The following is a 25425-nucleotide window of genomic DNA, read 5'->3' as shown; positions in this document are numbered from 1 at the left end:
CCGGTTCCGTGGCAGGACCAGCTGAGAAGCAGGCCAAGCCGCAAACCAGGCTGACCGGTGGAAAATCGGATGACTGACACCCCCCCCCCCCCCCCCCCCCCCCCCCCGGTAGGGATAGAGGGGAAGACAAGAAAGAAGAAAAATGCAGTGGGTTTATTTGGGCAACAGACAGGCCATGCAGTAGTCAAGGCAGTATATTCTCACTCTCATTCAGCCCGCACATTCAGTCTGTCATGAAATCCTGTAGATTCCACTTCCACATCATCTTCAGAATCCTCTCCATCCAAATTGCTACCATGCTAATCCAAACAACCTCATCTCCAACCTTGACTACTCAAGCCTCCTTGCTGACCTCCCTGACTCCTGTCTCTCCCCTCTCCAGAACATACTCCACTCTGCTGCCCAGATCATTTTTCTAAAAAAAAGTTCAATCCAGGTCTGCCCACTCCAAAGTCCTTCCCTGGATGCCCATCCACCCCTGCCACAAACACAAGCTCCTTACCATCAGCTTTTAAGGCATCCCATCAGCTCGCTTCCACCTTCTCACTTGGCTGATCTATTACAACCCAGTCCACACCCTCCTTTCTTCCAACTATCTTGTCCATCCCGCCGCCGACCCCTTGCTCATGCCCTTCCTTGAGCCTAGAACTCACTTCCCTTTAACATTGTACAGTCCACCTCTTTCCCTATCTTCAAAGCCCTCCTAAAATCGCATCTCTTCCAAGAGGCCTTCCTTGACTAAGCTGTCATTTCCCTTATTTGCCCTCTCCCCCTGCCTCAACTATACACCTGGCCCTTTACCCCTTCAGTACTTTAATAAACACTCCAGCCCCGCCATACTTCTGTAAGTATCTTCATGCTCTACTATTTCACTTATCTGTATTTTATTTTAATGTCTGTCTTCCCCTGAAGACTATAAGCTCCTTGTGGGCAGGGATTGAAACTACCCCTTCTGTTATTTTAATAATAATGGTATTTGCTAAGGGCTTCTTATGTGCCAGGCACTGTACTAAGCGGTGGATGTTCTGCACAAAACAATCATAATAAGAATTGTGATATTTGTTAAGCAATTCCTATGTGCCAGACACTGTACTAAGCGCTGGGGTGGATACAGGCAAATGGGGTTGGACACAGTCCCTGTCCCATGTGAGGCTCACAGTCTCAATTCTCATTTTACAGATTGAGACATCTGAGGCCCAGAGAGGTTAAGCGACTTGCCCAAGGTCACACAGTAGGCAGGTGGTGGAGCTGGGATTAGAACCCACCAAGACTTTCAGTTCCAGGCCTGTGCTCTCTCTACTAGACTACTCTGCTTCCCCAATAAGCACCCAATAAAAACCACTGATTGATTGATATGATAAATGCTTGGGTCAGCTTAGTTGCAGTTTGGATGGAGAGGAAGGGGCAAATCCTAGAGATTCTTTGAAGGTTGAACCAACAAGATTTGTGACAGATTGAATATGTGGGTTGAATGAGAGGTAAGTGAGATAATGGCAGGTTGTAGGGGCCTGTGACGCAAGGAGGATGATGGGGTTGTCTACGGTGATGGGAAAGTCAGGGGGTGGATAGGGTTTGGGTGGGAAGATGAGTAGTGGTTTTGGACACGATAAGTTTGAGGTGTCAGCAGGACATCCAGATAAAGATGTCCTGAAGGCAGAAGGAAATGTGAGACTGCAGAGAAGGGGAGAGGTCAGAGCTGGAGAGGTAGATTTAGGATTTCTTTGCTTAGAGATGGTAATTGAAGCCGTGGGAGCAAATGAGTTCTCCAAGGAAGTGGATGTCAATGGAGAATAGAAGGGGAGCTTAGGGACCCCCACCGTTGAGGTGGGAGGCAGAGGACCAGCCGGCGAAAGAGACTGAGAAGAAGCAGTCAGAGGGGTAGGGATAGTGTCAGTGAAGCCAAGATTAGTGTTTCCAGGAGAAGGGGGTGGTCCAAAGTGTTGAAAACAGCGGAGAGGTCGAGGATTAGTTTGGAGCAGAGGCTGTTGGATGTGGCAAGATGGAAACCACTGGTGACCTGCGTTTTCTGCGGAGTGAAGGGGATGGAACCCAGATCTTAGAGGTCAAGGAGAGCGCTTGGGAGAGAGGAAGTGCAGGCAGCGGGTATAGAAGACTAACTAGAGTTTGAAAAGGAATGGTAGGAGGGAGTTTGGATAATAACTGGAGGGAGCCGTAGGGTCAAGGGACTTAGTTTTAGGATAGGGGATACATGTATGTGTTTGAAAGCAGTGGGGAAGAAGCTGTTGGAGAGTGAATGGTTGAAGATAGGGAGGAAAACAGGGATGGGGTTTTGTTAAGGTATGGAAGGGTGGTGTCAGAGGTGCAGATGGAGGAGGTAGAATTAGAAATGAGGCAGGAGAACTCTTTTTGAGTTCTGGGAAGGATGGGAGAATTGAAGAAGAGGCAGGAGGGGGAAGGGACTGGGAAGGAGTGGGAGAGACTTTAGGGAGATCGCGCCTAATGATTTCATTTTTATCAATGAACTGTGTGACCCGATCATTAGGGGTAAGAGATGGAGGAGGGATTGAGGGGATGGGGTTGGAGGTTAGAGTTAAAAGTTTGAAACAGCTGGCTTGGGCAATGGGCATGAGATTCAATAAAAATGGAGAACTATTATTGCCGGACGGAGGGGAGGGCAGAATTAAAGCAGGTGAGGATGATATTGAGATGGATAAGCTGGTGTGTATGTATGTTTGGTGTCGCGCACGGGAGCAGAGGAAACGTACTGTGGAGGTGTTCCAGGGCCGTTCGGTTAGTGCCATAATAATAATAATAATGATGATGGTATTCATTAAGCATTTATTGTGTGCCAAGCCCTGTTCTAAGTGCTAGGGTAGATACAAGGTAATCAGATTGTCCTTCTCATGGCTCACAGTCTTAATCCCCATTTTACAGATGAGGTAACTGAGACACAGAGAAGTCAAGTGACTTGCCCAAAGTCACATAGCTGATAAATGGCAGAGTCGGGATTAGAACCCATGACCTCTGACTCCCAAGCCTGTGCTCTTGCCACTAAGCCATGCTGCTTCTTAGTCCATGAGGTTGGCATAGTGATGGGGGAGTGAGGGCGTTGAGTTCAGTGGAGTGGGCAGTATCGAGGCGTGGATTTGTGTATCAAGAGAAGATAGGTTGAGTATGGAGACCGAATGGGGCTTGATGTCTTTGGAAAATTGAAAGAGGTCAAAAGGTTGGAGGTCTTGGGGTGGGAATAGGAGGGAAGGCAGGTCGGGAGGTTATGATTAGAGAATACAATCTCAGGGGTTGGCCAAGTTGGAGGTCGTTCAGTGACTAGGGATGATGAGATGGAGCGTGGGAGCAAGTTGGAGAGTGGATGAGGTGGGGCCAGGGTAGTGTGGCTTGGGCCACATACTGCACCCTAGACTCCCTGAGACCCAATTTGCTTGTTTTTTGCACCATAAGAAACAGCGTGGCCTAGTGGATAGAGCCTGGGCCTGCAAATCAGAGGATCTGGGTTCTAACTCCTGCTCTGCTGCCTACCTGATTTGTGATCGTGCACAAGCCGCTTTCCTTCTCTGGGCCTTGGTTTCGTTATCTGCTTCCTTGAGAAGCAGCATAGCCTAGTGGATAGAGCACGGGCCTGGGAGTCAGAACGACCTGGGTTCTAATCCCAACTCCGCCACTTGTCTGCTGTGTGACCTTGAGCAAGTCACTAAACCTCTCTGCTTCAGTTACCTCATCTGTAAAATGGGGATTGAGACTGTGAGCCCATGTGGGACAGGCACTGTGTCCAACCTGATTAGCTTAAATCTACCCCAGCATTTGACACATGCTTAACAAATACCATTATCATCATTATTATTATTGTTGTTACCTGTAAGATGGGGATTTGCTACCTGTTCTCTTTCCTACTTAGAGCGTGAACCCCATGTTGGCCAGGGGCTATGTCCAACCTGGTGATCGTGAATCTAACCCAGTGTTTAGTACAGTGCTTGGCCCATAGTAAGCATTTAGCACTACTGTTATCATCATCATCTTCTGTCCGCTCGATCTCAGAAAAGCAAACTTCTGAAGTTGGGAGAGAAAACTTACAGGCCAAAGTCAGCTCCAGCTATGTTGCTTTACCCCCTCCTTGGCCACTTCCGTTCCTTCCCCTGATAGTTGTACCGGGGCTCTGCTGCTCCACCGCCACACTTCCCCTTTTCCATCCAGGCCGAGAACCTGCTCTTGGATGCGGACATGAACATCAAGATCGCCGACTTTGGCTTCAGCAACGAGTTTACCTTCGGCACCAAGTTGGACACCTTCTGCGGCAGCCCCCCCTACGCTGCTCCCGAACTCTTCCAGGGAAAGAAGTACGATGGGCCGGAGGTGGATGTCTGGAGCCTGGGGGTCATCCTCTACACTCTGGTCAGCGGCTCGCTGCCTTTTGACGGCCAGAACCTCAAGGTGGGGCCAGGTGCAGCCTCTCAGCCGGTCTCCTCTCCCACAGATCTGACTTTGGCCACCTCCCCTCTTCCCTTTTGTGCCCCACCCGCGACACATACAAGCTTTTCTGCAGGGGTGGTGGCCCTGTCCTGCCTCCCCCGGCCCAGATGCCCGAGTCGTCTCCAAAGGTGTCCTGACAGAGCAAGGTGAAGGGAGCCAGCAGTTGTTCTCGCTGACTTACCCCCTGTCCTCTGCGAGCATGGGTTAGTCTTCTTGTCGAGGAGGCCGCACGAGCTCTAACCCTCCATCCTACCTCCCCTCCAGGAGCTGCGGGAGCGGGTGCTGAGGGGCAAGTACCGCATCCCCTTCTACATGTCAACGGACTGTGAGAACCTCCTCAAGAAATTCCTCATCCTCAACCCCAGCAAGAGAGGCACGTTAGAGGTGAGAGGCTGGGAGAGTGGGGTGAGGGAGCAGGGGTAGAGGCTCCCGGGGGCAACCGGCCACCTTGACCCTCGTTCGCTTCCATAGCAAATCATGAAAGACCGGTGGATGAACGTAGGCCACGAGGAGGACGAGTTGAAGCCCTATGTGGAGCCGCTCCCCGACTACAAAGACCCCCGCCGGACAGGTGAGGCCGGCCCCGGGCCGAGATAAAGGCTCAGAAGCCGGGTCAGGTGGGAGTGAGCGGCCCAGTCATTGACGATCGTCTGTGGATGTGTCCGCCCTCAGACCTGATGGTGTCCATGGGTTATACGCGGGAGGAGATCCAGGATTCGCTGGTGAGCCAGAAGTACAATGAGGTGATGGCCACTTACCTGCTGCTTGGCTACAAAAGCTCTGAGGTGGGTGACCCTCCGCTCTGCCCTCTCTTGCTCCCTTTCCCCTGTGGGTGGGTCCCTCTTCTGGGCCATTTAATTCTACCTTAGTCACAAAACTGCCATCTGTCTCTCCTCAGCACTGACCGGGACACAGTGCTCTGCAGTCAGTCGATCAGTGATGTTTACTGGGCACCTGCTATGTGCAGAGCACTGTACTAAGCATTTGGGAGAGTACACCATAACAGTTATATGGTAGTGGAGTGGAAATTTTTGTTCTCAAATCTTAGCCTCAGGGCCTCGGTTTGGAAGTTCCCCTTGGCCTGCTTGCTCTCTGTCTTCACCCACTTTCTGTCCCACCCATCCTTTCGTCCCCTCTCCCCCCATTTGACCCGCCCCCCCAACCACTCTGACCGGGGACCTTTCTTTGCCTGCAGCTGGAGGGCGATACCATCACTTTAAAGCCCCGGCCATCAGCTGAGCTGACCAATAGCAGCGCCCCATCCCCATCCCACAAGGTACAGCGCAGCGTCTCCGCCAACCCCAAGCAGCGACGCTTCAGTGATCAGGGTGAGTGCCCGGCCGTGGGGGCGGGTGATCTGAGGGTCCCCTAGGTGGGAGTCGAGTGAGTGCTAGGATGTAGCCCCCGCGCTCACTCGCGGGCCTCGCCTTTCCTACTGGCCTCGGCCTCACACGCTTTCCTTCGGGCCCTTCTAGCTGGTCCTGCCATCCCCACCTCCAATTCCTACTCCAAGAAGACCCAGAGTAATAATGCTGAGAACAAACGGCCCGAAGAGGAGCGGGAGTCCGGGCGCAAGACTAGTAGCACTGCTAAAGTGCCTGCCAGTCCCCTGCCTGGCCTTGAAAGAAAGAAGACCACACCCTCACCTTCCACGGTCAGCCTTGCCCACCCTTCCCCAGCGTCCCAGGTCACACATGCTCTGATCCCTCTCCTCCATCCATCTGGCCCCTCCTTTTGAAAGAGGCGGCCCGCCTTGTCCTGACAACTGTAGCTTTGTCTTTCCCGGAATCCCTTTGGGGAGAAGAGTCCCTTTCCCCGGGGAGGGCCGGGGGCTGAGCACAGTTCTTGCCAGAGCTAAGAGGGCTGGGGAGGAGATGCTGAGGGCGGAGTTCCCCAGGCTTCCCTTTGGGGCAGAACCTTGCTGAGATGGGAAAAAACACCTTTGGCCTTCTGAACAAGGCCCAGCGTCGCCTGGCCCTCACCTCTCGTGCTGCTGCTGTGCCCTACAGAACAGCGTCCTCTCCACCAGCACAAACAGGAGCCGGAACTCCCCCCTCCTGGACCGTGCCAGTCTGGGCCCGAGCTCCATCCAGAACGGCAAAGACAGGTGAGCGTGCCACAGAGCGGGACAGGCCCCAGGGCCCCGTGGATGGTCTCGGAGTCCGACCGATCCCCTGGGACACCTGCCTCAGCCTCAGATGGGACTGGCCAAGGCAATCCCTTAGGGCCCTGAGAAAAATCCCCTGAACCACCCACCCTTTGGTCTTCCCCATTCCCTCACATCTGGGGTGCTATCCACCTCTTCTGGCTCTCCTCTTCCCCACTTCCTTCTTTCTCCCTGACACCTGCTCTTCTCCCAGTGCCCCCCCCCCCCCCCACCGGCACCCCCCGCTCCAGCTTCGCGTTTGTCCACCGACTGGCCCTCTCTCTCCCGGGAGCTGTCGCCGTGACTCCCAGGTGACTTCTTCAACCCTGGTGCTTTCCCAGCCTGGAGGGTGGAGCTCCTGGCTGCTGTGGAGAGCAGGGCGGGGACCACCGAGTAGAGTCCTGGAGATTGCGCTGGGCCTAGTGGGTGGATGCCTGGGCTCCCTTTCCGGCTTTCCCACCGAGCGAGCAAGCTAGGGATCCCAGCCAGCCCAGCCTTAGGAAGCCTCGGTCATTTTGGGGCAGTGAAGGACCTTCAGCCACACCCAAGCCACGACTCGGAAGCAGACGGTCTTGAGTTTCAGCTACCTCCTTGGTCGAACCCTTCCCCACCCCAACCCTCCTTCCCTTCTCCCTAGTCTGAAGAACCACGGGTCATGTCCTTGGAACTCTTCGGAGACAGTTGCAACTTGCAAACAATCATCTCCCGCTGCTCACTGTCTTCCTCCCTTCCTGATTTCCTGCCTACTGCTGCCTCTCTGTATGATTACTACTACTGTTGCTCACCTGCTTCCTGGTCCTCTTCCTCATTTCCCTCCTCTCCCCAGCTCTTGGGTTGTCTCCCTGGCCCCGCTTCCCTCCCTGGGACGTCTGAGCACCTCTGCTTCCCTCCCCTGGGCCTCTCCCCGCCCTCCCCCCGACCCCGCTCCCTAACCCCGGGCCTCTCCGCTGCTTTTTGTCTCCTAGCCTAACCATGCCGGGTTCCCGGGCCTCCACGGCTTCCGCTTCTGCCGCTGTCTCCGCGGCCCGGCCCCGCCAGCACCAGAAATCCATGTCGGCCTCCGTTCACCCCAACAAGGCCTCCGGGCTGCCCCCCACGGACAGTAATTGTGAGGTGCCGCGGCCCAGGCAAGTGTGCCGTGGCCTGCCCTGCCCCTGCTGCCTCGGCTGCTGCTCCCGGGCTGCCCCAGCCTCCTCCCCAGCCTCTGGCCCAGCCTCCTCCCCAGCCTCTGCCCCAGCCTCCACCCCATCCAAAGAGTCTGCTCCATTCTGGTTGCCCTGGCAACGCTGGCTGGCAGTGGCTCCACGTTACACAGTCAGGAAGCGGAGAGGATGGGCTCAAGGGGTTAAGGAGTTGGTTGCCCGCTTTCCCCTTCCCTACTCACAGTTGGAGCCAAGCTGCAGGAAGCATGGGGGAGAACAAAGGTGGCTCGGGCCAGAGACTGCTGGGGCACCGGGGCCTGGGACCCTCAAGGCCTTCCCAGTCTGTCCTGCTCTGGCGTCCCTGGGCACAACCTTCCTGTTTTTACCCCTCCAAGCCAACTAACTCCAGCAGCCCCCCCTAGTCCAGATGCTTTTACCCTCCGTGCCCCCTCTCAACCCATCTCCTCACACTGCCCTCACCCTCCCCCCAGGCAGATTCTACCCTTTTACCCCCCCCCCCCATCACCCCTCCGTGGTCTCCCGTTTCCATCAGCCCCCTCCCTCCCTGCCCGCCCGAGCCAGGATGTAGCCCCACCCGGGTGAAGGACCCCTGGGGCAGCTCCAGGCTCCACCTGGGGACTGACGGCTCTCCACCCGCCTGTTTCCCCACAGCACGGCCCCCCAGCGGGTCCCCGTGGCCTCTCCCTCGGCCCACAACATCAGCAGCAGCGGGGGCGCCCCAGAGAGGACCAACTTCCCTCGGGGCGTGTCAAGCCGCAGCACCTTCCACGCTGGGCAGCTCCGCCAGGTGCGGGACCCTCAGAACCTGCCCTACGGCGTGACCCCCGCCTCTCCCTCGGGCAACAGCCAGGGCCGGCGGGGCGCCTCGGGCAGCATCTTCAGCAAGTTCACATCCAAGTTCGTGCGCAGGTGGGTGACAGGGCCGGGTCCTGGGTGGGGTGGAGGGGGGCGGTCCAGCGGCTATAAACTCCAGCCCGAAGGCAGGGGCGCCCGAGGGACGGGGCTGGGGAAGGAGGAGTCGTGGAACTTGGGAAACCCCGGGGAATTGAAGCCAAACTTGGGGTGCTGAGGTGGGGGGCAGGGAGGAGGGTGGCAGAAGGCCCTCCACTCCACTGGGCCAGCCAGACCCAGCACTCCTTTTCCCCAGCCTTCACACAAACCTGCCGCTCCCAGGCCCCAGATGGCTGTTGCCGCCTCCTCCCTGAGAGTGTGAACGCCGCTGCTGCTAAAATAAAAGTCCCTCTCTTCGCCCCTGGGTTCCTATGGCAACGGGTGCCCTGGTGATGTAGCTGTGGAGTTGCGAGGAGGAGGCCTGCCTGGGGCTGGAGGGGAGAATGTGCCCTCTCCTGGTCTCTCCTTCCATCCCATTTTTATTCCGCCTCTCCCCCCAAGACCCTGTGACTCTGAGATTCTTTGGCCCCTCTCGGGGACTGAGGCCAGGACTCGGGGCCAGGCGAGGCCTGCTAGCCCTCTCCCTTTCCCCCTGCATCCATTGGGCAGTGCCCTTTGTCCTCATGGAGGACCATGGAAGCGTGGGGGACGGGGAGAAAGAAGTAAGAGGTGGCAGGGCCCCGAAAGGAAGAAGAGCTTGTGGTTTTGGCCTCCGAGCCACAGTCATTTTTCTCCGCTGGGCCCCAGAGCAAATGGTTTCATGGCTCCTCTGGTGACAGGGCCGCCCCCCACCCCACACCCCGAGCTTGCTGTCCTGCAGGGGACTTCGGTCCGAGGACCCCGCGGCAGAATTTTCTTCAGTGGTTTTTCCTGCCAGTCTTCCCGCTGCCTGGCGGGTCCCCCCTCCCACCAACCTCAAGGGCCCAGGCCAGGAGTGAGACGAGGGCAAGGAATGCTGAGTGACAATCTCTCTATCCCCTCCCCCACCTTCACCAGGCTTTTCCTCAGCCTATCCTGGTCCAGAAACCAGCAGGGTGGCTTGGAGATACGGGGGCCCTTCCCGCCCGCTTGTCCACCCCCCCCTCCCCCCCCAGCTGTCCAATGTCCCCCAGGCTCCCCTGAGCCACTGCTGCTCTTTCTGTTCTCCCAGGGACCCGGCCCTTGCTGGGCTTCTCCTTCTGGAGCGCCCCTGAGGAACTCCGTCCCCTTCGGGCCCCAGGGGGAGAGCTGGGAGATGGGGGCAGCGGGCCTGGGAATCTAGTCTCGTTGAGCGGCTCTCCCAAGAACAGGGTAACACTTTGTTCTACATGTAAAGCCCTCTCTTTCCCCTCCCCCACCCCACCCCCGCCACTTGTCCACACACCGTCTTGTTGTTGGTTTTTTTATTTTATTTTATTTCTTTTTTTCTTTTGTCTTTTTTTTTGTTTTTGTTTTTGTTTTTTTTTGTTTTTTTTTTTTTTAGAAATCTGTCTTTCAGGTTTGCCAGAAGGTAGGCGTCGAGCCCGTTGTGTGTCTGTGCCCCAGGTCCCATCTCCATCACTAACTCCCTTTTCTGGTTCCCCCTTCCTCTCCTATTCCCTCCTCCATCTTCTAACGGAGTCTGTGTGACCCTTCCCTCCCCTCCAGATGCCTTAAAGGGACGGTGGCCACCTCTATGTCTCTGGGAAGGGGACCAGCCGGGCTCTCTTCCACTCCGTTCTTTAGGATATGGGGTTGGGGAGAGATGCAGATTGAGGGCTGGCTGCCTGGGTGGGAGCCTCGCTGGCCAGGTTTTAACTCTGTCTCCTCCTCCCCTTCTCCCGTATGATTTTGGGAGAATCGGGGACCCCGTGATGACTCCAGTGAGATAGATCAGAGGGTTGGCTGCCAGTTCTGTTAGGGTAATAGCCAAAGAGAAGGATGCACAGTCTGCTGGAGTCAAGAGGAATCAATTATGTCTACCTAACAGAGAAGCCTTCCCAAGAGATGTCCCTTTAAGATTATCTTTCTTCTCTCCCCTCAAGCCTGATTTCTGGTTCTTGGTCTTCACCATTGAGCTGCTTTTTTCCCTTCCTCCCTCTCCTCTCTTTCTCTGCATTTTTTTCCTCTCTCCTCCTGTCTCTCTCTTCCCCTTCCCTCCCAGCCCCGCCCCCCCCCGAATGCATGTGGTGCAAGGAGTCCTCAGGGTTTGGGAAATCTGCAACCACATTTTGTTCTGCGTGTCCCCTGTTCACTCCCTATCCTCTTGAGCCTCTGAGGTGTCTGTTTTAGGGGAAGCATTATTGAGACACCTCAGAGAGGCTCCACCCCTCTCTGTCCTTCGGTAGGTGGTTATTGTCCACCCGCCCCACTGAGACAGAGCAACAAGCTGGGTTGGGGAGGGCGGGGAAGCATGGCATTGGGGCCTCCTGGCAGCCCCCCGTTGGGCAGTTAGACCCAAGATCCAGCACACACACATACACGCCCACGCCCTCCCTGTCCCCAAGATCTGCACTCCCCACTGCTGAGGCTGAGCCTTTCCACTTCCTCTGCGAGGACCTCAGAGGAACGAGGGGTTGGGCCGAGGGGTGGGGACGGCGCCAAAGATGCCATACCGTGGGGAGGAGGAGCCCGAGGTACACGGGCACCACCAGGAGGACATGTTCCCTGACCTCCCTCCTGCCTGTTGCAGTGGCTTTCAGGCCTGACCCTGGAGCCCGCCCTCACCCCCCCCCCCCCCCCGAAAATCTGAGCTCTCTCCATCCTCTGAGAGCCGCCTGTCACCAGGACAGGCTTCCCACTCTTCCTCAGGCCCTCGGCTCTTGCCAAATTGTCTCTGCTCTCTCTGTGCTGCCGTGTCGCCCTCTCGCCTCCCGTGTGTGCGTGCATGTGTGTGCGCGTGCACGTGTGTGGGTCTCTGTGCGTGCTTCTTTTCATGTTCTCCCCACACACACACCTCCCCGACCTCACCACCACCCATCAGCAACCAGAGAAGCCGCTCAGCGGGGCCAGAAGTGCCCCCAGTCCTGGGCCTCTCCCCAGGCCCCGGGGTGCTCCCAGCCACTGGAGCAGATGGCCTATCAGCTTGGCGGGCGGAGAGCGGGGTGCTGCCGGGGAGGAGAGGGCAGTCTCTCCCCCAGCTGCAGAAAGGCCCGAAAGCCCAATGGGCCGCCCGGCCGGAGCCTGCTGTGTCTCTCCTTTCCTCCCCCCACAGCCCTGGGCCTCCTGCCAGCTGGCTCCCACCCAGGATGCCCGACAGGGCCGTTCCGGTTCTCACCTCCTGGTGCCTGGATGACAGGCGATGGCCCTGCCCTCCCCTGGCCTGCTGCTGCCACCCGCCGCTTTCCCAGCCCCTCTTTAGCGGGGGGCCCAAGGGCATCCTGCCGTCCCTCCCCTATTCCTTCAAGGATAGCAGGCCTCTTTTGCCCTGAGCGAGCCCAGAAGAGAAAAGAATCAGGCCCCCTCCATTCCACCATTCTTCCCCTCTCCCTCCCTTTCCCCTCTCTCTCCCCACCCGCCTCCCAGAAATAGCTGCAGACCCAATTGCTGGAGACCCCAAGGGTAAGGTAGAGAGGGGTGGTTTCTGACCTTCAGCTTCGAGAACTCCCTTCCTTTTCCGTCATGTGCCCCCATCCCTCCCACCCCCACCCCATTCCCGTCAGCAGCCTGCCTGTGAGCCATGTTTAGTATGAAAGAAGCAAGAAATCACCTCCTGCCGAATCCCTGGTTGACCCAATACTGATAGCAGAGACAGACACACACTTCCCTTCTGCTCCCCATCAATAATCTGGAAAATAATGGTTTATCCTTCCTAGCCTGTGGGGGTTGGGGGGGAACTTGGGAGTCCAAGACCATCTTCCATACCTCAGTGGGATGGGAGAGTCGGTGATGGGAGGCAGGGGCCTCTCTGGGCCTAACCCCTTTCCCAGGTGGTGGCAATTTCCTTTGGTCCTGATTCCCACCAGATGGTGGCTCTTTTCCCATCCTTTCCTCTCCCCTCCCCCCTTCCCTTCCCCCTGGGGCTGGCCACGGTGAAAGGAACCATTGGTCTCGGCACTAAACTCTCCCCAACTCTGTTTTTTGAGGAACCCGAATGAGCCCGAAAGCAAAGACCGAGTGGAAACCCTCAGGTGAGAGAGAGCTGTGAGCCAGCAGCTGGTCGGAGGGGCCAAGCTCTAACCTCCTGCTCTTCTCTTCCTTCCACTTGGCTCCCTCCTCCTCTTCCTCCTCCTCTTCTTCCTCCTCCTCCTCCCTCCTCTTCCTGGACTGCCGCCTCTGGGTCCCTCCTTTTGTACATTTGGAGTCCGGGTGCTGGAGCTCCGGGCTGGAAGTAGGGGCTTCCTGGCTTGGGTTCCTGGCTCTGCTCCTAATTACTTTCCCTCCTTTTCTGTGCCTCAGTTTCTTCCTTAGAGAAACAAGGAGTGAGTGTGAGCTTTTTGGAACCGGTCAGAGGAGCTTGCTCATGCTCACTCTGCCCTCTCTGCTCTCACAGAGACCAGGCCATTGCAGCCGGGGACCCGGGGACTGCCCACGTGACTGCTGGGGGCAAGGCAGGGCCCTCCGGTCCCCTCTTACCCCTCCCTTTCCTCTCCCCCCAACTTTCGGTTCTCTTTCCCTCCATGTCCGGAGATACTAAAACCTACAAAAGGTTAGGGGAGGGAAGACTGAACGAAGCCAGGGTTTAAGGTTTCCTGTTCTCCTACCCCCTTTTTTCTTCACCTCCTTCCTCCTCTGCCCCTCCCCTCCCCACCTCAGCCCCCCAATCTAGGAACTGTTCCCTCTTTCCACTCATCCTCCCGCCCTCTCCCCCTCTGTTCCCTCTGGTACCAGGGTCTGGCAGAGGGGTTGGGGACTCAAACCTTCAACCCTTCCCCCGGGCCCTCACACTTGGCCTTTCCCATTACCAGCCCCCCGCCCCTGGGTCCCCCACCCCCACCCCGCCCCACGTCCAGCAGCCTGACAAGCACCCGTCTCTCCCCTTCCGGCAGACCTCACGTGATGGGGAGCGGGGCCGCCGACAAGGAGAAGGACGACAACAGGGAGGCCAAGCCCCGCTCGCTGCGGTTCACCTGGAGCATGAAGACGACGAGCTCCATGGAACCCAACGAGATGATGCGGGAAATCCGCAAGGTGCTGGACGCTAACAACTGCCAGTGCGAGCTGCAGGAGAAGTACATGCTGCTGTGCATGCACGGGACGCCAGGCCACGAGACCTTCGTGCAGTGGGAGATGGAGGTGTGCAAGCTGCCCCGCCTCTCCCTCAACGGGGTCCGCTTCAAGCGGATATCCGGCACCTCCATGGCCTTCAAGAACATTGCCTCCAAGATTGCCAACGAATTGAAGCTTTAACAGGCGGTGGGGGGGCGCGGGGGGAGGGGGCGGGGGCTCCCCCCCTCCACAGGACCAGCACGGGACAGAGCCCAGCCTCAGGGGCAGGGGTGGTGTACCCATCCACCCGGTGGGGCCAGGGGGGGACTGGATTTTTGTGTGTGTGACCTGCTGGCGTCCCCCTCCCGGCCCCCCCCTTTGTTTTTCTTTCGGCGGTGGGTGAGGAATATAGTGCCTCCCCACCCCAATCCCCCCTTGAGCTGACAGAATTAGGGGGGCGGGGCCGGGCAACCCCTGGGTACCGCAGTTGCACAGAGTATTTCGCGAAACCAAGAAATTTTTTTATAACCAAAAAAAAGAAACCCACCAGCCCCCCTCCATCCCCGCTCCTTGGGCTCCTTCCCCCCTGCACGGGTGGGACGTCCCCCTTGGTGGAGTGAGCCCGGGGCCGGCCTTCCCCCCCCCCCCCACCAGGGCCAAGAAGAGTACAGGGTTGGGGGCGGGGGACTGCCTGGGCTCCCTTAGAGCATCCATCCATCCGAGGAGGCCATCCCCACCCAGCTTGGGACTTCGAAAGTTGTTTTCCTGCACGACCCCATCCTGGACAGATGGGATGGAAGGGCGGGGGGTGGGTGGGCAGGGGGTGCCCTGCTTCCACAGGAGGCCGGTGGGGTTTGGGGGGGTGGGTCCGGCCCCTCCCTCGGGATTGCGGTTCCGGGCGGTGGCCACAGGAGGGCGAGCTCCTGCTGGGGCATCAGTGCGGTCCTGGCCCCGAAGCTGGCCTTCCTTTGCCCCAAAGCTGCTGTTGGGGGAGGGCAAGCTCCCTCATCCCCCCACCGCCTCCCTCTCCACCGAGGAAACCGTGCCATCCCCTTCCCCCCCAGGGGAGGGTGGGCCTCAGGGTGTCCCTTTGTCCCTCACCTCGTCTCCAGCCACCTGCCAAATACCCCAGGAACACGGTCCAGCGGGCAGCCAAGTGGTGTGGGGAGAAGTCCAGAGGGGGTGGGAGGGGTGTCTGTTTCCTATCCCCACCCTTGTCCCCATCCCTCGGGGGTGACACAAGCTCCCCCCACCCTTGTCCCTGGGTGATGATCTCCATTGTCGGAGAGCCCCTCGTCTGAAAGCACAGACCCCACCCCCAGTCCGCCTTTTCCCCTCCCCCTGCTCCCGTTCGTTGGCATTAATCCGGGCACTGGCTGGTTTCGTAGCAGTGGCTTCTTGGGGGTCCAAGCCCCGGTTCCCTGTGAGACGGTTCAGTTGTTTTCTTTCTCTCGACTTTCCGCTCCCTCCCGTGCCCCCCTCCCGTGGCAGACCGAGGGTCGGGTCTCGCCCCCTCCCCGCAGGGTGGAGTGGACGAGGTCTGCCCCGGTGCCCGAGGCCAAGGCAGGCCGGGGTTGGGGTGGATGGGGGGGAAGGTGGTTTCCAGTGGGCTAAATCATCCCCCTCTCCCCTCCGCCCCCCGGGCCTTTCGCAGTCGGGGCCCGGTGGGGGGGAGAGCAGCTATCGCAACCCTTAATTTATTTCTCTGCTGTTTCTAGTTTTGAGAAGCTGGGGCCGGGCTGACCCTACCTTTTCGGAGATGTACATTTTTTTTTTTGTGATGGGTTTTTTTTTTATTATTATTATTTTTGATTTACGGCTCTTCCTCCCCTCTTACCTCCCCAGCAAGAATTGGGGGTAAATCGAGCCACTGGTTTCCAGGAGCCACGCCCCCTCCCCCCCTTTCCAGCCCCCCCAAATGAGGGCTCCGGCTCCAGACCAAGGGCTTCACACCCCCCACCTCCCCTCCCCGGCCTCCCTCTCTCCCATCCCCCTCGAGGCCTTTGCCGGAGAGGACCTTCCCACCCCCCACGTCGAGGGGAAGGGGACGTGGGGGGGGGGGAGGGGGCACAGCGAGCCGGAGAGGTTCCCCTCTCTCCCACCCTCCCAGACCCCTTCCCGCACTTACTTTCTCCTCTGGATCAGACACGTAATAAAGAGAATGTTTGGAATCTGAACCGTCGCTGCCTTCCGCGGCCTCCTTTCCTTCCCCTAGGGCCCGGGGGTTTGCCCGCTGGCCCCCAGGGGTTGCCCCCCTCCCATGCCCAGGGGGCACGGCCCGGTCATCTCCCCACCCACGGGTGCCACCCGGCCTCCTCCTGGCTTGCCCAGAAGAGAGGCACGGAGGGCCCGTGGCCTATTTCCCCCACTCCGGCCAGCCCGGGCTCCCGCGAGGAGTCCTTCCTTCTCTTCCCTCCTTCCAAGCAGGAAAACGCCCCCAGACCCAGTGTGGCCGGAGAAGCCGCGGACCCCGTCCGAGCTGCTCCCCCCCACCCCCAACCCCTGCAGCGGCCTGGGACTGCGGCCAGGGGCGAAACGAGAAGCTCCGTGGGTGTTTTCCTTTTTATTTAAAAAACCGACGAAAAATAAACCCCGGGTTTGACTTTTCTTCTCCCCTCTCCCGAACGGGCCCGCTCCGGCCACGGAATGGCTCGTTCCTTTCCCGGCCGGGCGACGGGGCACGGCCCAAGTCCGGACCACCATCGTGGCTGCCTTGGCTGCGGCCCGGGTCGGATGCTGCCCAGTCCCGCCCACCCCCCTCCCCTCTACCCACCACGTGCCCCCCTCCCCTCCCCTCCCACTTGCGTTTATTGCTAAAACAGAAAGGGAAGGTGGCCCTCCCCCTCTACCGCTCCCCCTCCCACCCCACCTCTGCCCCTGCCCCTCCAGGCGGCAGGAGTCCGGTTCAGTCTCCCTTCCCCTTTCCTACAACCCTCCTCCCGCTCCCCTACCTTGCCTTGCCTTACCTTACCCCCTTTATGCTACTGTCACTAACACCCACTACTGGGGAGGGATGAAGCCCCGGAGCAAAGTGGAAAATCCCAGAGAAAATGTTCAGCTGGGGGGGGGGGGAGCCCGTTCCAGGTCCGAGCCCCAGGGCCGAGGCCCGGCGCGCGGGGCCCGGGACGCCGTTTCCCGGACGGTTCCGAGCAGGGAGGGTGCAGGCTGTCCAGGGGTGGGGGTCCCGGCTGTCCGGCACCCTAAGTCCGACGCCGCCCACGCGTCTCCCGGCGTCGAGGCCGGGCCGATCCCCAGAGCCGCGGCCCGGCGCGGGAGCCGGGTGGCAGCCGTCCTCGCTGATGCCGGCAGCGCCCACCTACGCGGCGGGGTACCCTTCCCGCTCCCCGGAGCTCAGAGTGAGGGGGGCGGGGGCTCAGGCGGGCCGCCCAGCAACGCGGGCGGGGGCTGGGGGCCGCCCCGGGTGTTGTGCCGGGAAGCGGCGAGGGCAGGACGGATGAGGGGGGGCGGGGGCTGGTTGGGGGCCAGCCGCGGCTGCAGGAAGCGGCCCTGCTGCAGGGGAGGCGGCTGGCGCAGGAGGGTGGGGGCCGTGGGGAGCGATGGGCGCAGGAGCGGAGGGGGCTGGGACAGGGATGCCGGGGGCGGCGGGGCCGGAGGCAGGGCGGGTGCCGCCGGCGCCAGGCAGGACACCGACGTGATCTGGACCTGCAAGAAGAGAGCGGCGCCGTCACAAGACGGGAAGGTGATCCCGTCTGGGTCCCGTCACCCCAACCAGCGGACCCCTGGACTGGTTTGGGGCTTTTTTATGGGACTTAATAGTAATAATATCAAAGGTACTTGTTAAGCGCTTACTCTGCGCCAAGCACCGTTCTAAGCACCGAGGTAGATACAAGTTAATAACGGCGGACACGGTCCCGGTCCCACGTGGGGCTCCCACTCTTAATCCCTTTTTTTTTTTTTTTACAGATGAGGTAACTGAGGCCCAGAGAAGTGAAGTGACTTGCCCAAGGTCACATGGCAGACAAGTGGTGGAGTCGCGATTAGAACCCTTGACCTTCTGATTCCCGGGCCCGTGCTCTATCCACTAAACCATGCTGCTTCTTGTTAAGCGCTTACTATGTGCCGGGCACTGTCCTGAGGACTGGAGTAGATTCAAGATAATGACATCAGACACAGATTCTGTTCCACATGAGGCTCAGAGTCTTAACGCCCATTTTACGGTGGAGGGAACCGAGGCCCAGAGGAGTGAAGTGACTCGCCCAAAGGCACCCAGCGGACACGTGGAGGAGCCGGAATTGGAACCCCGGTCCTTCTGACTCCCAGGCCCGGGCTCTATCCACCGGGCCCACGCCGTTTCTTTTCCCCAGGGCGACACAGCTCGTCTGCAGCCTGGGTGCCGTTCCCTGTCCTGGCCCCAGACCTTCCTCTCCTCTGGGAGGACCAAGAGGGCAGAGCCAAGGCCCAAGGGGAGGCTGGCGGGCCTCGCGCCTCACCTCGTCGTCCTCTTCGCTCGGGGGCGGGGGGGCGGGGGCTCCCCTGCGGGCCTCCTCTCCGGGGGACCCGTCCTGCTCCGCCTCCCACTCCTGCAACACCTCCTCCAGGTTGAAGCGGCGCCGGTAACTCACAAAGAAAGTCTTCACCTGGGCCAGGGTCTTGTTTCCGATCACTTCGGCAATGGCCCCGAAATCCTTCCCGTAACGGCGGATGGCTGCGGCCGGTGGGCATCGGAGGCGTGAGGCGGGGGGCGAGGCAGGCACCCGCGCCCTCTTCCTGGGGCTCCGCCGCCCCCCGTCTCCTGCTGCTGGGCCGCCCGCCCCCCCACCCCCTCCGACCCGCTCCCCTGCCCCTCCCCGGCCCCACCTTGCACGGCCAGGAGCTGCTCGTCCGTGGTCCAGCGGGAGTTGAACTTGGTGTTGGCCTGGGAGGAGGGGGAGGAATGGGGAGAGAGAAAGGATGCTGGGTCTCCCCAGATAAACCTCGGCGATGGCCTGCTGTGAGAAGCCAGCTCTCCCCGCCCCACTTCCCGTGTTGGGCCCTAGGCAGGCCAACCTCTCTCCCTGCCCTCACCTCGGGGGGCCGCAGGGGGTCGATTCCACCCTCCAAGACCTGGCGCAGGCTGCTGTTGGTCTGCTTCATGCTCTGCACCTGAGGAAACACGGCGGCAGAGATGACGCTACCGCCTCCCCGGCTCCCGGCTCCAGCCCGCCCCCGACAAACCCCTGCCACGGCTGCCCCGGGGAAGCGGCAGCGTGGGCTGGTGGTTAGAGCACGGGCCTGGGAGTCAGAAGGACCTGGGTTCTAATCCTGGCTTCTCCACTTGTCTGCTGCTGTGTGACCTTGGACAGGTCACTTCACTTCTCTGGGCCTCAGTTCCCTTATCTGTAAAATGGGGATTAAGACGGTGAGCCCTCTGTGGGACAGGGACTGCGGCCAACCTGATTTGCTTCCATCTACCCCACTGCTGAGTACGTTACCTGGCATACAGTAAGCACTTAAATAATAGCCCGTTGTTGGATAGGTTTTGTCTCTGTTGCCGAATCGTACTCCCCAAGCGCTTAGTACAGTGCTCTACATACAGTAAGCGCTCAATAAATACAACAATGAATAATACCACTTTTAATATTATTATTATTAGGGAGAGCCCTCTCTCTCCCCCCTCCGAGGCCACCCTGGGGCACCCCTGGATCGACCCTTCACCCCTTCCCTTCACGGGGACCGGGCCGCCCACCTGGCGCTTCAGGGCGATGAGCTGGGAGTCGAGGCCCCGCAGGGTGAGGCTGGCGAGGTCGGGGCTGCCGGAGACAGCGGCGATGCCCTCGGGGCTCAGGTACATGCCCTTGGGGGGGCGGCGGCGGGTGCGCAGAGGGTGGTGCCGGTACTGGGACAACTGGGCCTCTTTCTTGCCAGGGCCGGGCCGGGAGCTCAGGGGTCGCGGCGGGGGCAGTTGCTGGAGAGGCCGGGGGAGCAGAGTCAGAGTCATGGCCGGGGGTGGGGGGCTTGGGGACTGTGAAGGTTGGGGAGGGTCTAAGGGGTTGGGGAGGAGGTGGGCCTCACCTCTCTCTTGGGATCCCCGCCATCCGGTTCTCCCTCGCTAACAGCTCCTCTGCTCTCCTCCACCTCATCGCTGCCGGCAGAAGCCAGAGAGTGGGTAAGATGGGGGAAAAAACTCCCCACCCTCGCGATCCCCACAGATCCTTTCTCCACGTTCCACCGTGTACCCCGTCATCTCCCCCTTCCTCCTCTCCTCTCTGCCCCATCTCCCCTTCTCCTCTCCTCCTCCTTCCCCTCCTCTCTGCCTCATCCTCCCCTTTCTCTTTTCTCCCCTCTGCCTCATCTCCCCTTCCGGCCCGGCCCCGGCCCCCGAGCCGTTGCACCTGTCATCCCGCTCCTTGCGGCCGCCCAACCTCCGGGCCTGCCTGTCCATCACACTGGTGCGGCTCCGGGTCTTCTTCCAGGAGTAATAGTACTTCACCAGGCTGGGGATCAGCTTATCTGGGAGCTGGGGAAGGGAGAGCCGGACGACTGGGTTCCGGGGGGCATTGGGGATGGAGCGCTTGGGTTAGGGATCCTCGAGTTCGGGGCTGGGGGTCGGGGCCGTCGCGTCGTCCTCCCCAAGCGCTTGGGACAGTGCTCTGCGTACAGTAAGCGCTCACTGAATACCACCGATGGACCGACTGACTGACAGGGTGGCCAGGCCCGTACCATCTGCTGGATGCGCTGAAAGCACTTCCCGTGGAAGCCGAACGCCTGCTCGAACAGCACCTTGTCCTCCACCGTCCACTCGTCCGGGAAGGGGGTGAAGTTGGCGAGGTCGGCCAGAGACTTCTCCACATCGTGCTTGTGCCACAGCAACATGCCCAGCGCCTGTCCCAGGGGGCCCCGGACCCGCTCAGCCTCCGCCTCCTTCCCTCCCTACTCCCCATCTCCGCTCAGCCCGGGTCCCGCCCCCGACTCCACCCCTGTCCCTCCCCGCTTCGGTTCCTCCTCCCCTTCTGGTCCCTCCCCGCCCTTCTGGTTGTCCCCCTCTGATCCCTCCCTCACCCTGGTTTCCCTCCTCTGGTCCCTCCCCCAACCAACCTCCCCCCACCCAGTTCCTCCTCTCCGATCCCTCATCCCTTCCTCCCTCAGCCAGCTACCCGGCTCACTCCCATCCTTCTACCCCAGCCCCTCCCTGCCTCCCCTCCGGCCTCCTCCCACCCCACCCCTTCCTCCCGGCCCCTCTCCGACTCTGCCAGGGCCCCTCGCCACCCCTCCCCGGGCCCCCGGGTACCTGCTCAATGTTGTAGCCATGCTTCTCCTTGGCCATGGCAATGTACTTGTCCACTGCGGGCGGGGGAGGGGGAGTGGCTGGTCAGCAGGAAGCAGGGGACTGGTTCCCCTCCCCGGGCCCCGCCCCTCGGACCCAGGCCCCAACCCCCGCCCCGAGGCCCGGGGCCTGGCCTTACGTTTGGCATCGGATACACAGTGGTTGGGGGACCAGACCAGCATCCCCTTCAGCTCCTTGTTGCTGTAGCGAGCTGGGCTCTCTGCAGACAGACACATGGGGGGGCGGAGGGCTGAGAAGGGGGGGGTGGAGCCAGGCCGGGGGTGGGGGCGGGCTCCGGGAGGGGGGCTGAGGGGATCTCAGGACGGTGGGGCGGGGGCAGTGGCCAGGTCAGGGAAGGCGGAGGAGAGCCACACGGGCGGCCCACGGGGCTAATCGACCATCATCCCTTTAGGCCCCGGAGTCTAAAGGCCTCGGCCCTAGCCCAAGCCCCACGGGCTCTCCGGGCGGCCCCCTTACCTGGCTTGCACTCAGGAATCACCGCCTGGTAGTTGGTTCCAACCCGGATCATACTGTCTGGGGAGCCAGAGAGCGGGAGGCAGTCAGACTTCAGCTGAAGAGGCAGGGGGCGTTGGGGAGGCCTTCTGGGCCCCCCCAGGACAGAGGGCTTTGGCCTCCGGGGCTGTCCCGACCCCCTCCCCTAGGCTGGGTGGGAGGGGCCTCTGGCTCTGTGCTGGGAATGCGGGAGCTCTGGGAAGGGAGGGGGGCGAGGGGACAGCTGTGGCCCCCTTCTCCGGCCCCCCTACTCACCGCTTGGGTGTAACACAAGGGGCACAGCCCCACCTCTGACCTGGCCACAGGGGGACTCTCCAGAATCATCCCTCCCGCCCCCCACATCCCCAGGCTGGGCCCTGCACTGAAGAGGATGGGGGCTTTTTGGGAGGGTTGGGGAGGGATGACCACCATTCTCATTTCCTCTGTCCCTGCTTAAAAGGCTTTGTCCCAGACGGGAGGGCACCTGGGGCCGAAGCCGGGCTGGGGTGGGGAGGGGGGGCGGAATAGAGGCGCGGAAGGCATCTGGCTCCCGAGGAGGAGGAGGAGGAGGAGGAGGAGGAGGAGGAGGAGGAGGAGGAAGCAGCAGCAGTAAGGGCCTGGGTCCTGGCTCCAGTCAAAGCAGCACCAGCAGCCTCCCGGGGAGAGCCAGCTGTCCTGGGGGCTGGGCTGGAGCTGCCCCACCGGTGAGAGCCGCCGGGAGCCCGGTCTCCCCAGACCCCCTCCCCTCCAGCCCCCCCGGGTGGGGAGAGTCACCCCCTTCTAGCCCCCCTCCTTCCCTCCCTCCCGCCACCAGGGAGGCCTCCATCTATCTATTAGTGCCACGAGAGTAGAGGTCTCAGCTCTTGGCAGTGACCCCCCTCCCTCCAAAGCAGGGAGAGGATCCCTGAGCCTGCCACCAGCCACGGGCCAGCTCCCGGCCACCGGTCACCGGCCAACCAGGCCCGGGCCAACGGCCCCCGGCCAGTCAGAGCCGGCCAGCAGCCCTCCCCGGTCCCTTGAGATGGCATTAACCCCCGGCCCGGCGGGCTCTCACCATGGGAGTGCTCCTCCTCGCTGCTGTCATCCTCCGAGTGGGGCTGGCCGCCGTTGGGAGCCGTCTTGGCCCTGCTCCGGGACAGGATCCCCGAGCCGGAGCCCGGCTTCTCCATCACCGAGGGCATCGCCTGGCCGGCCTGCCCGCCGCCGCCACTGCCGCCGCCGCTCCTGGCCCAGGGAGGTGAGCTGGCAGTTAGTCCTTCCGGGAGCCGCGAGGCTCACCCCAGATGCCCCCGGAGAGGTCACCCCGAGAAAGGCAGGAGGGGTCCTGAGCGAGGCCGGAGGGCAACCGGAGGGGACGGGAGGGGAGCACCACAGGACGGTCGCTCCTGTCTTCCCTCCCTCTGCCCCCACCAAGCGGGTCACCAGAAAGTTTTGGTGTGTTCGGAGGAGAGTCGGGAAGGGGCTGGGGGGCCAGAGCGCCTGGGTCCTGGAGGGGCACCGGCCCTCTCTGCCCTCCTCCCCGGGGGGAGCCGGGATGCTCTGGGGGAGTCGGAAGGCTATGGCCCGGCTCTCTCCGTGTCCCGGCTCGCCCGGCCCTTGCCCCCCTGGAGCCTCCGGCCTTGCCTGCTGTCCCCAGCTGGGGGTGAAATCGGGGTGTGGGGGGTGGGAGGAATTCCCTTGGCTAGCCCCCCTCCCCCCAGCACCCAGGCTCCAGCCCGCCCTGGGGGCTGCTGCTCCTTCTTCTCCTCCTCCTCCTCCCAGGGTTGGAGCTCTCCTTTCTCTCCTGAGGAAGAAGGCGGGGACCCCCCCGCCCCTGGGGTGACCCTTCCCCCTGAGGGGCGTCAGGCCGGGGCAGGGGGGGCGTTTAGGGCCGGGGGGAAAGTTGCAGGGACCCAGGCGGGGAGCAGCGGCCCCTGCCTCCTCCTCCTGTCCCTCCTCCTCCTCCTCCTCCTCCTCCTCCTCCTTCCATCCCTCCCTCGCCTGCTCTCTCTCCTCCTCCTCCTCCTCCTCCTCCTCCTCCCTCGCTCACACAATGAAGCTGCTGGCAGGGAAGTAGTGCCGGCTGCGGCCTCAGCACCCCTCCCCCAGCCGATGCCTCCGCCAGATGAACATCTGGCCCCGGGGTGGGAGGCAGGGCCCGGCGGGGAGGGGGGCGGGGCCGGGCCTGCCCAGGGAGGTGGGGACGGGCCCGGGAGACCCGAGGGGTCTCGTCGGGGTGGCCGCTTCCAGGGGGCGCCCCCCATCCATCCTGGAGCACCCCGAGCTGGAATTTGGGGAGGGGAGGAGGGGGTCACAGCACATGCACTCACACGCCCCCAGACTCACAAAGGGGCACCCGCTTCCAGAGGGCACCCCCCTCCCACCCGTACACACACCCACACCCCATCCATCCTGGAGCACCCCGAACTGGAATTTGGGGAGGGGAGGAGGGGGTCGCAACACATGCTCTCACACGCCCCCAGACTCACAAAGGGGCACCCGCGTGACCGTCCTGGGAGGGGGCTGCCCCCTCTGTGCTGCAGCCCCTGACATCTCCTCATAAGGGGCGTGGGACCCCTCAGAGGCTGGTTCAGAATTAGGAAGTCTCTGGGGATTGGGGGGGGTTGGGGTCTCCTTGGAAATATTTATTTTCCCCTTGTCCCTCCCCCACCCATCAGAGGCTGGGCAAGGGGGGTGGGGAGGGCCTGGAATTGGGGGGGGCGGTCCTCCGGGGTGGTGGTCTTTTGGGAGGAAAGTGAAAGGGGGCTGGTGATCGTGAGGCTCCAGGGGTGCAGAGGCTGGGCAGAGGGATGTTTTGGGGGACAGGGGGAGGGAAAGGTCACTATTCCATCTGCCCAATTCAGCAAGGAGGAGACCCCCGCTCCCAGACAGACACATCCAGACAGACGCCCCCCCCATACCCACCCCCCCACCCCCCCAGAGAAACCCGAGAGGGGGAGGGGAAGAGAGGGCCGCTCAGAGACCCGTCACACAAAGAGACCCGAGAACCCAGGGACCCAGATGCAGAAACGGTCACATGGACATGCCGGGGCACACGGAAACACGTACACACATGTACTCAGGCCTGCACCCTAACATACACACACACACACAAACACAGACCTACAGGACGCCACCTTCCCCGACCCCAAAAAAACTTTTCCAGGGGTGCAAACCTGCACACAGTGGAAGGCCCTTGCACCCACCCAGACTTAGTGGTGCCGGAACACATGCCAGCTACACACACACATCACACACACACACACACACATCCTCCCCTCCCTCCTCTTCCCTTCTTCCTGGGCACACTATAATCAGATTCCTAAATTTAGAAGCGGCTTGTCCCTGGCCTTCCCCGACTCCCCGCCCCCACGGTGGCCGCCCCCCCCGCCCTCCACCCCCCTACCCCCCCAACACCCCCCCCCGGACCCAGGGTCTGTGGTCTCTGTGGGTTTCCAGGCCGACCCCACCCTCTGGGTCAGGGCCCTGGGAGGGGGCCGGGGGGCGGGGGGGGGGGAATGGGGACTTGGGGGGCCTCAGCCTGGGTTACCAGGATTCTTGCCGCTCCAGACAGGAACCTCAGCTGTGTATGCGGCAGGAGGCAGAAACACAGGGGCAGTGTCAACCGTGTGCCCGGAGAAATGTAGAGACGCACGCAGGACGGTACACACAGACCCCGAGAGATACATCCTGTGTGCATATAGAGACACACACAGATTCACACTACACCCACGGAACCAGACGCAGGCACACTTCGCACACTGCACAACACTGCACGGCACAGCTGCATGAGGCAGATGATCACTGCATCCACATCGACACATCCAGACTCACGCGGGTTCTATAATACGCACAGATACACTGCATACAGAAGACCCATAGACTCAGAGACATCCAGAATAACCACATCTCTATTTTTTTTTAAATAAACCACAGAG

The 25425-nt window shown here is 60.9% G+C and overlaps 2 protein-coding genes across 12 annotated transcripts in view; one reads left to right on the top strand and one right to left on the bottom strand.

Annotated features, from left to right (window-relative positions):
• MARK2 (microtubule affinity regulating kinase 2) overlaps positions 1–15929 on the top strand; it is a 73611-nt gene extending 57682 nt beyond the window's left edge. For 3 of the 11 annotated variants that reach the window (XM_029060417.2, XM_029060416.2, XM_029060419.2), the window contains exons 8-19: positions 4171–4407; positions 4711–4830; positions 4918–5017; positions 5119–5231; positions 5642–5774; positions 5922–6100; positions 6456–6553; positions 7558–7719; positions 8407–8664; positions 10109–10135; positions 12690–12734; positions 13593–15929. In XM_029060417.2, the coding sequence (XP_028916250.1) occupies positions 4171–4407; positions 4711–4830; positions 4918–5017; positions 5119–5231; positions 5642–5774; positions 5922–6100; positions 6456–6553; positions 7558–7719; positions 8407–8664; positions 10109–10135; positions 12690–12734; positions 13593–13953 (1833 nt within the window). In that variant the 3' untranslated portion in view covers positions 13954–15929. The remainder of the gene's footprint in view (positions 1–4170; positions 4408–4710; positions 4831–4917; positions 5018–5118; positions 5232–5641; positions 5775–5921; positions 6101–6455; positions 6554–7557; positions 7720–8406; positions 8665–10108; positions 10136–12689; positions 12735–13592) is intronic. The other 8 variants (XM_029060420.2, XM_039911386.1, XM_029060418.2 and 5 more) reach the window with 5 other exon arrangements.
• Positions 15930–16661: 732 nt separating this feature from the next.
• Positions 16662–23447, bottom strand: RCOR2 (REST corepressor 2). The gene is made up of 12 exons (XM_029059287.1): positions 22563–23447; positions 21494–21550; positions 21156–21236; positions 20981–21033; positions 20413–20574; positions 20085–20209; positions 19765–19834; positions 19439–19657; positions 18778–18855; positions 18571–18628; positions 18204–18418; positions 16662–17415 (listed from the first exon to the last, which is right to left on the bottom strand). The coding sequence occupies exons 1-12, from the start codon at positions 22687–22689 to the stop codon at positions 17104–17106; spliced, it is 1557 nt and encodes a 518-aa protein (XP_028915120.1). The 5' UTR covers positions 22690–23447; the 3' UTR covers positions 16662–17103.
• Between the last annotated feature and the right edge of the window lie 1978 nt (positions 23448–25425).

Source organism: Ornithorhynchus anatinus, chromosome 3, assembly GCF_004115215.2.
Source record: "Ornithorhynchus anatinus isolate Pmale09 chromosome 3, mOrnAna1.pri.v4, whole genome shotgun sequence".
In the NCBI taxonomy this organism is placed as follows: domain Eukaryota; kingdom Metazoa; phylum Chordata; class Mammalia; order Monotremata; family Ornithorhynchidae; genus Ornithorhynchus; species Ornithorhynchus anatinus.
This window is presented reverse-complemented; position numbering and strand designations above follow the sequence as displayed.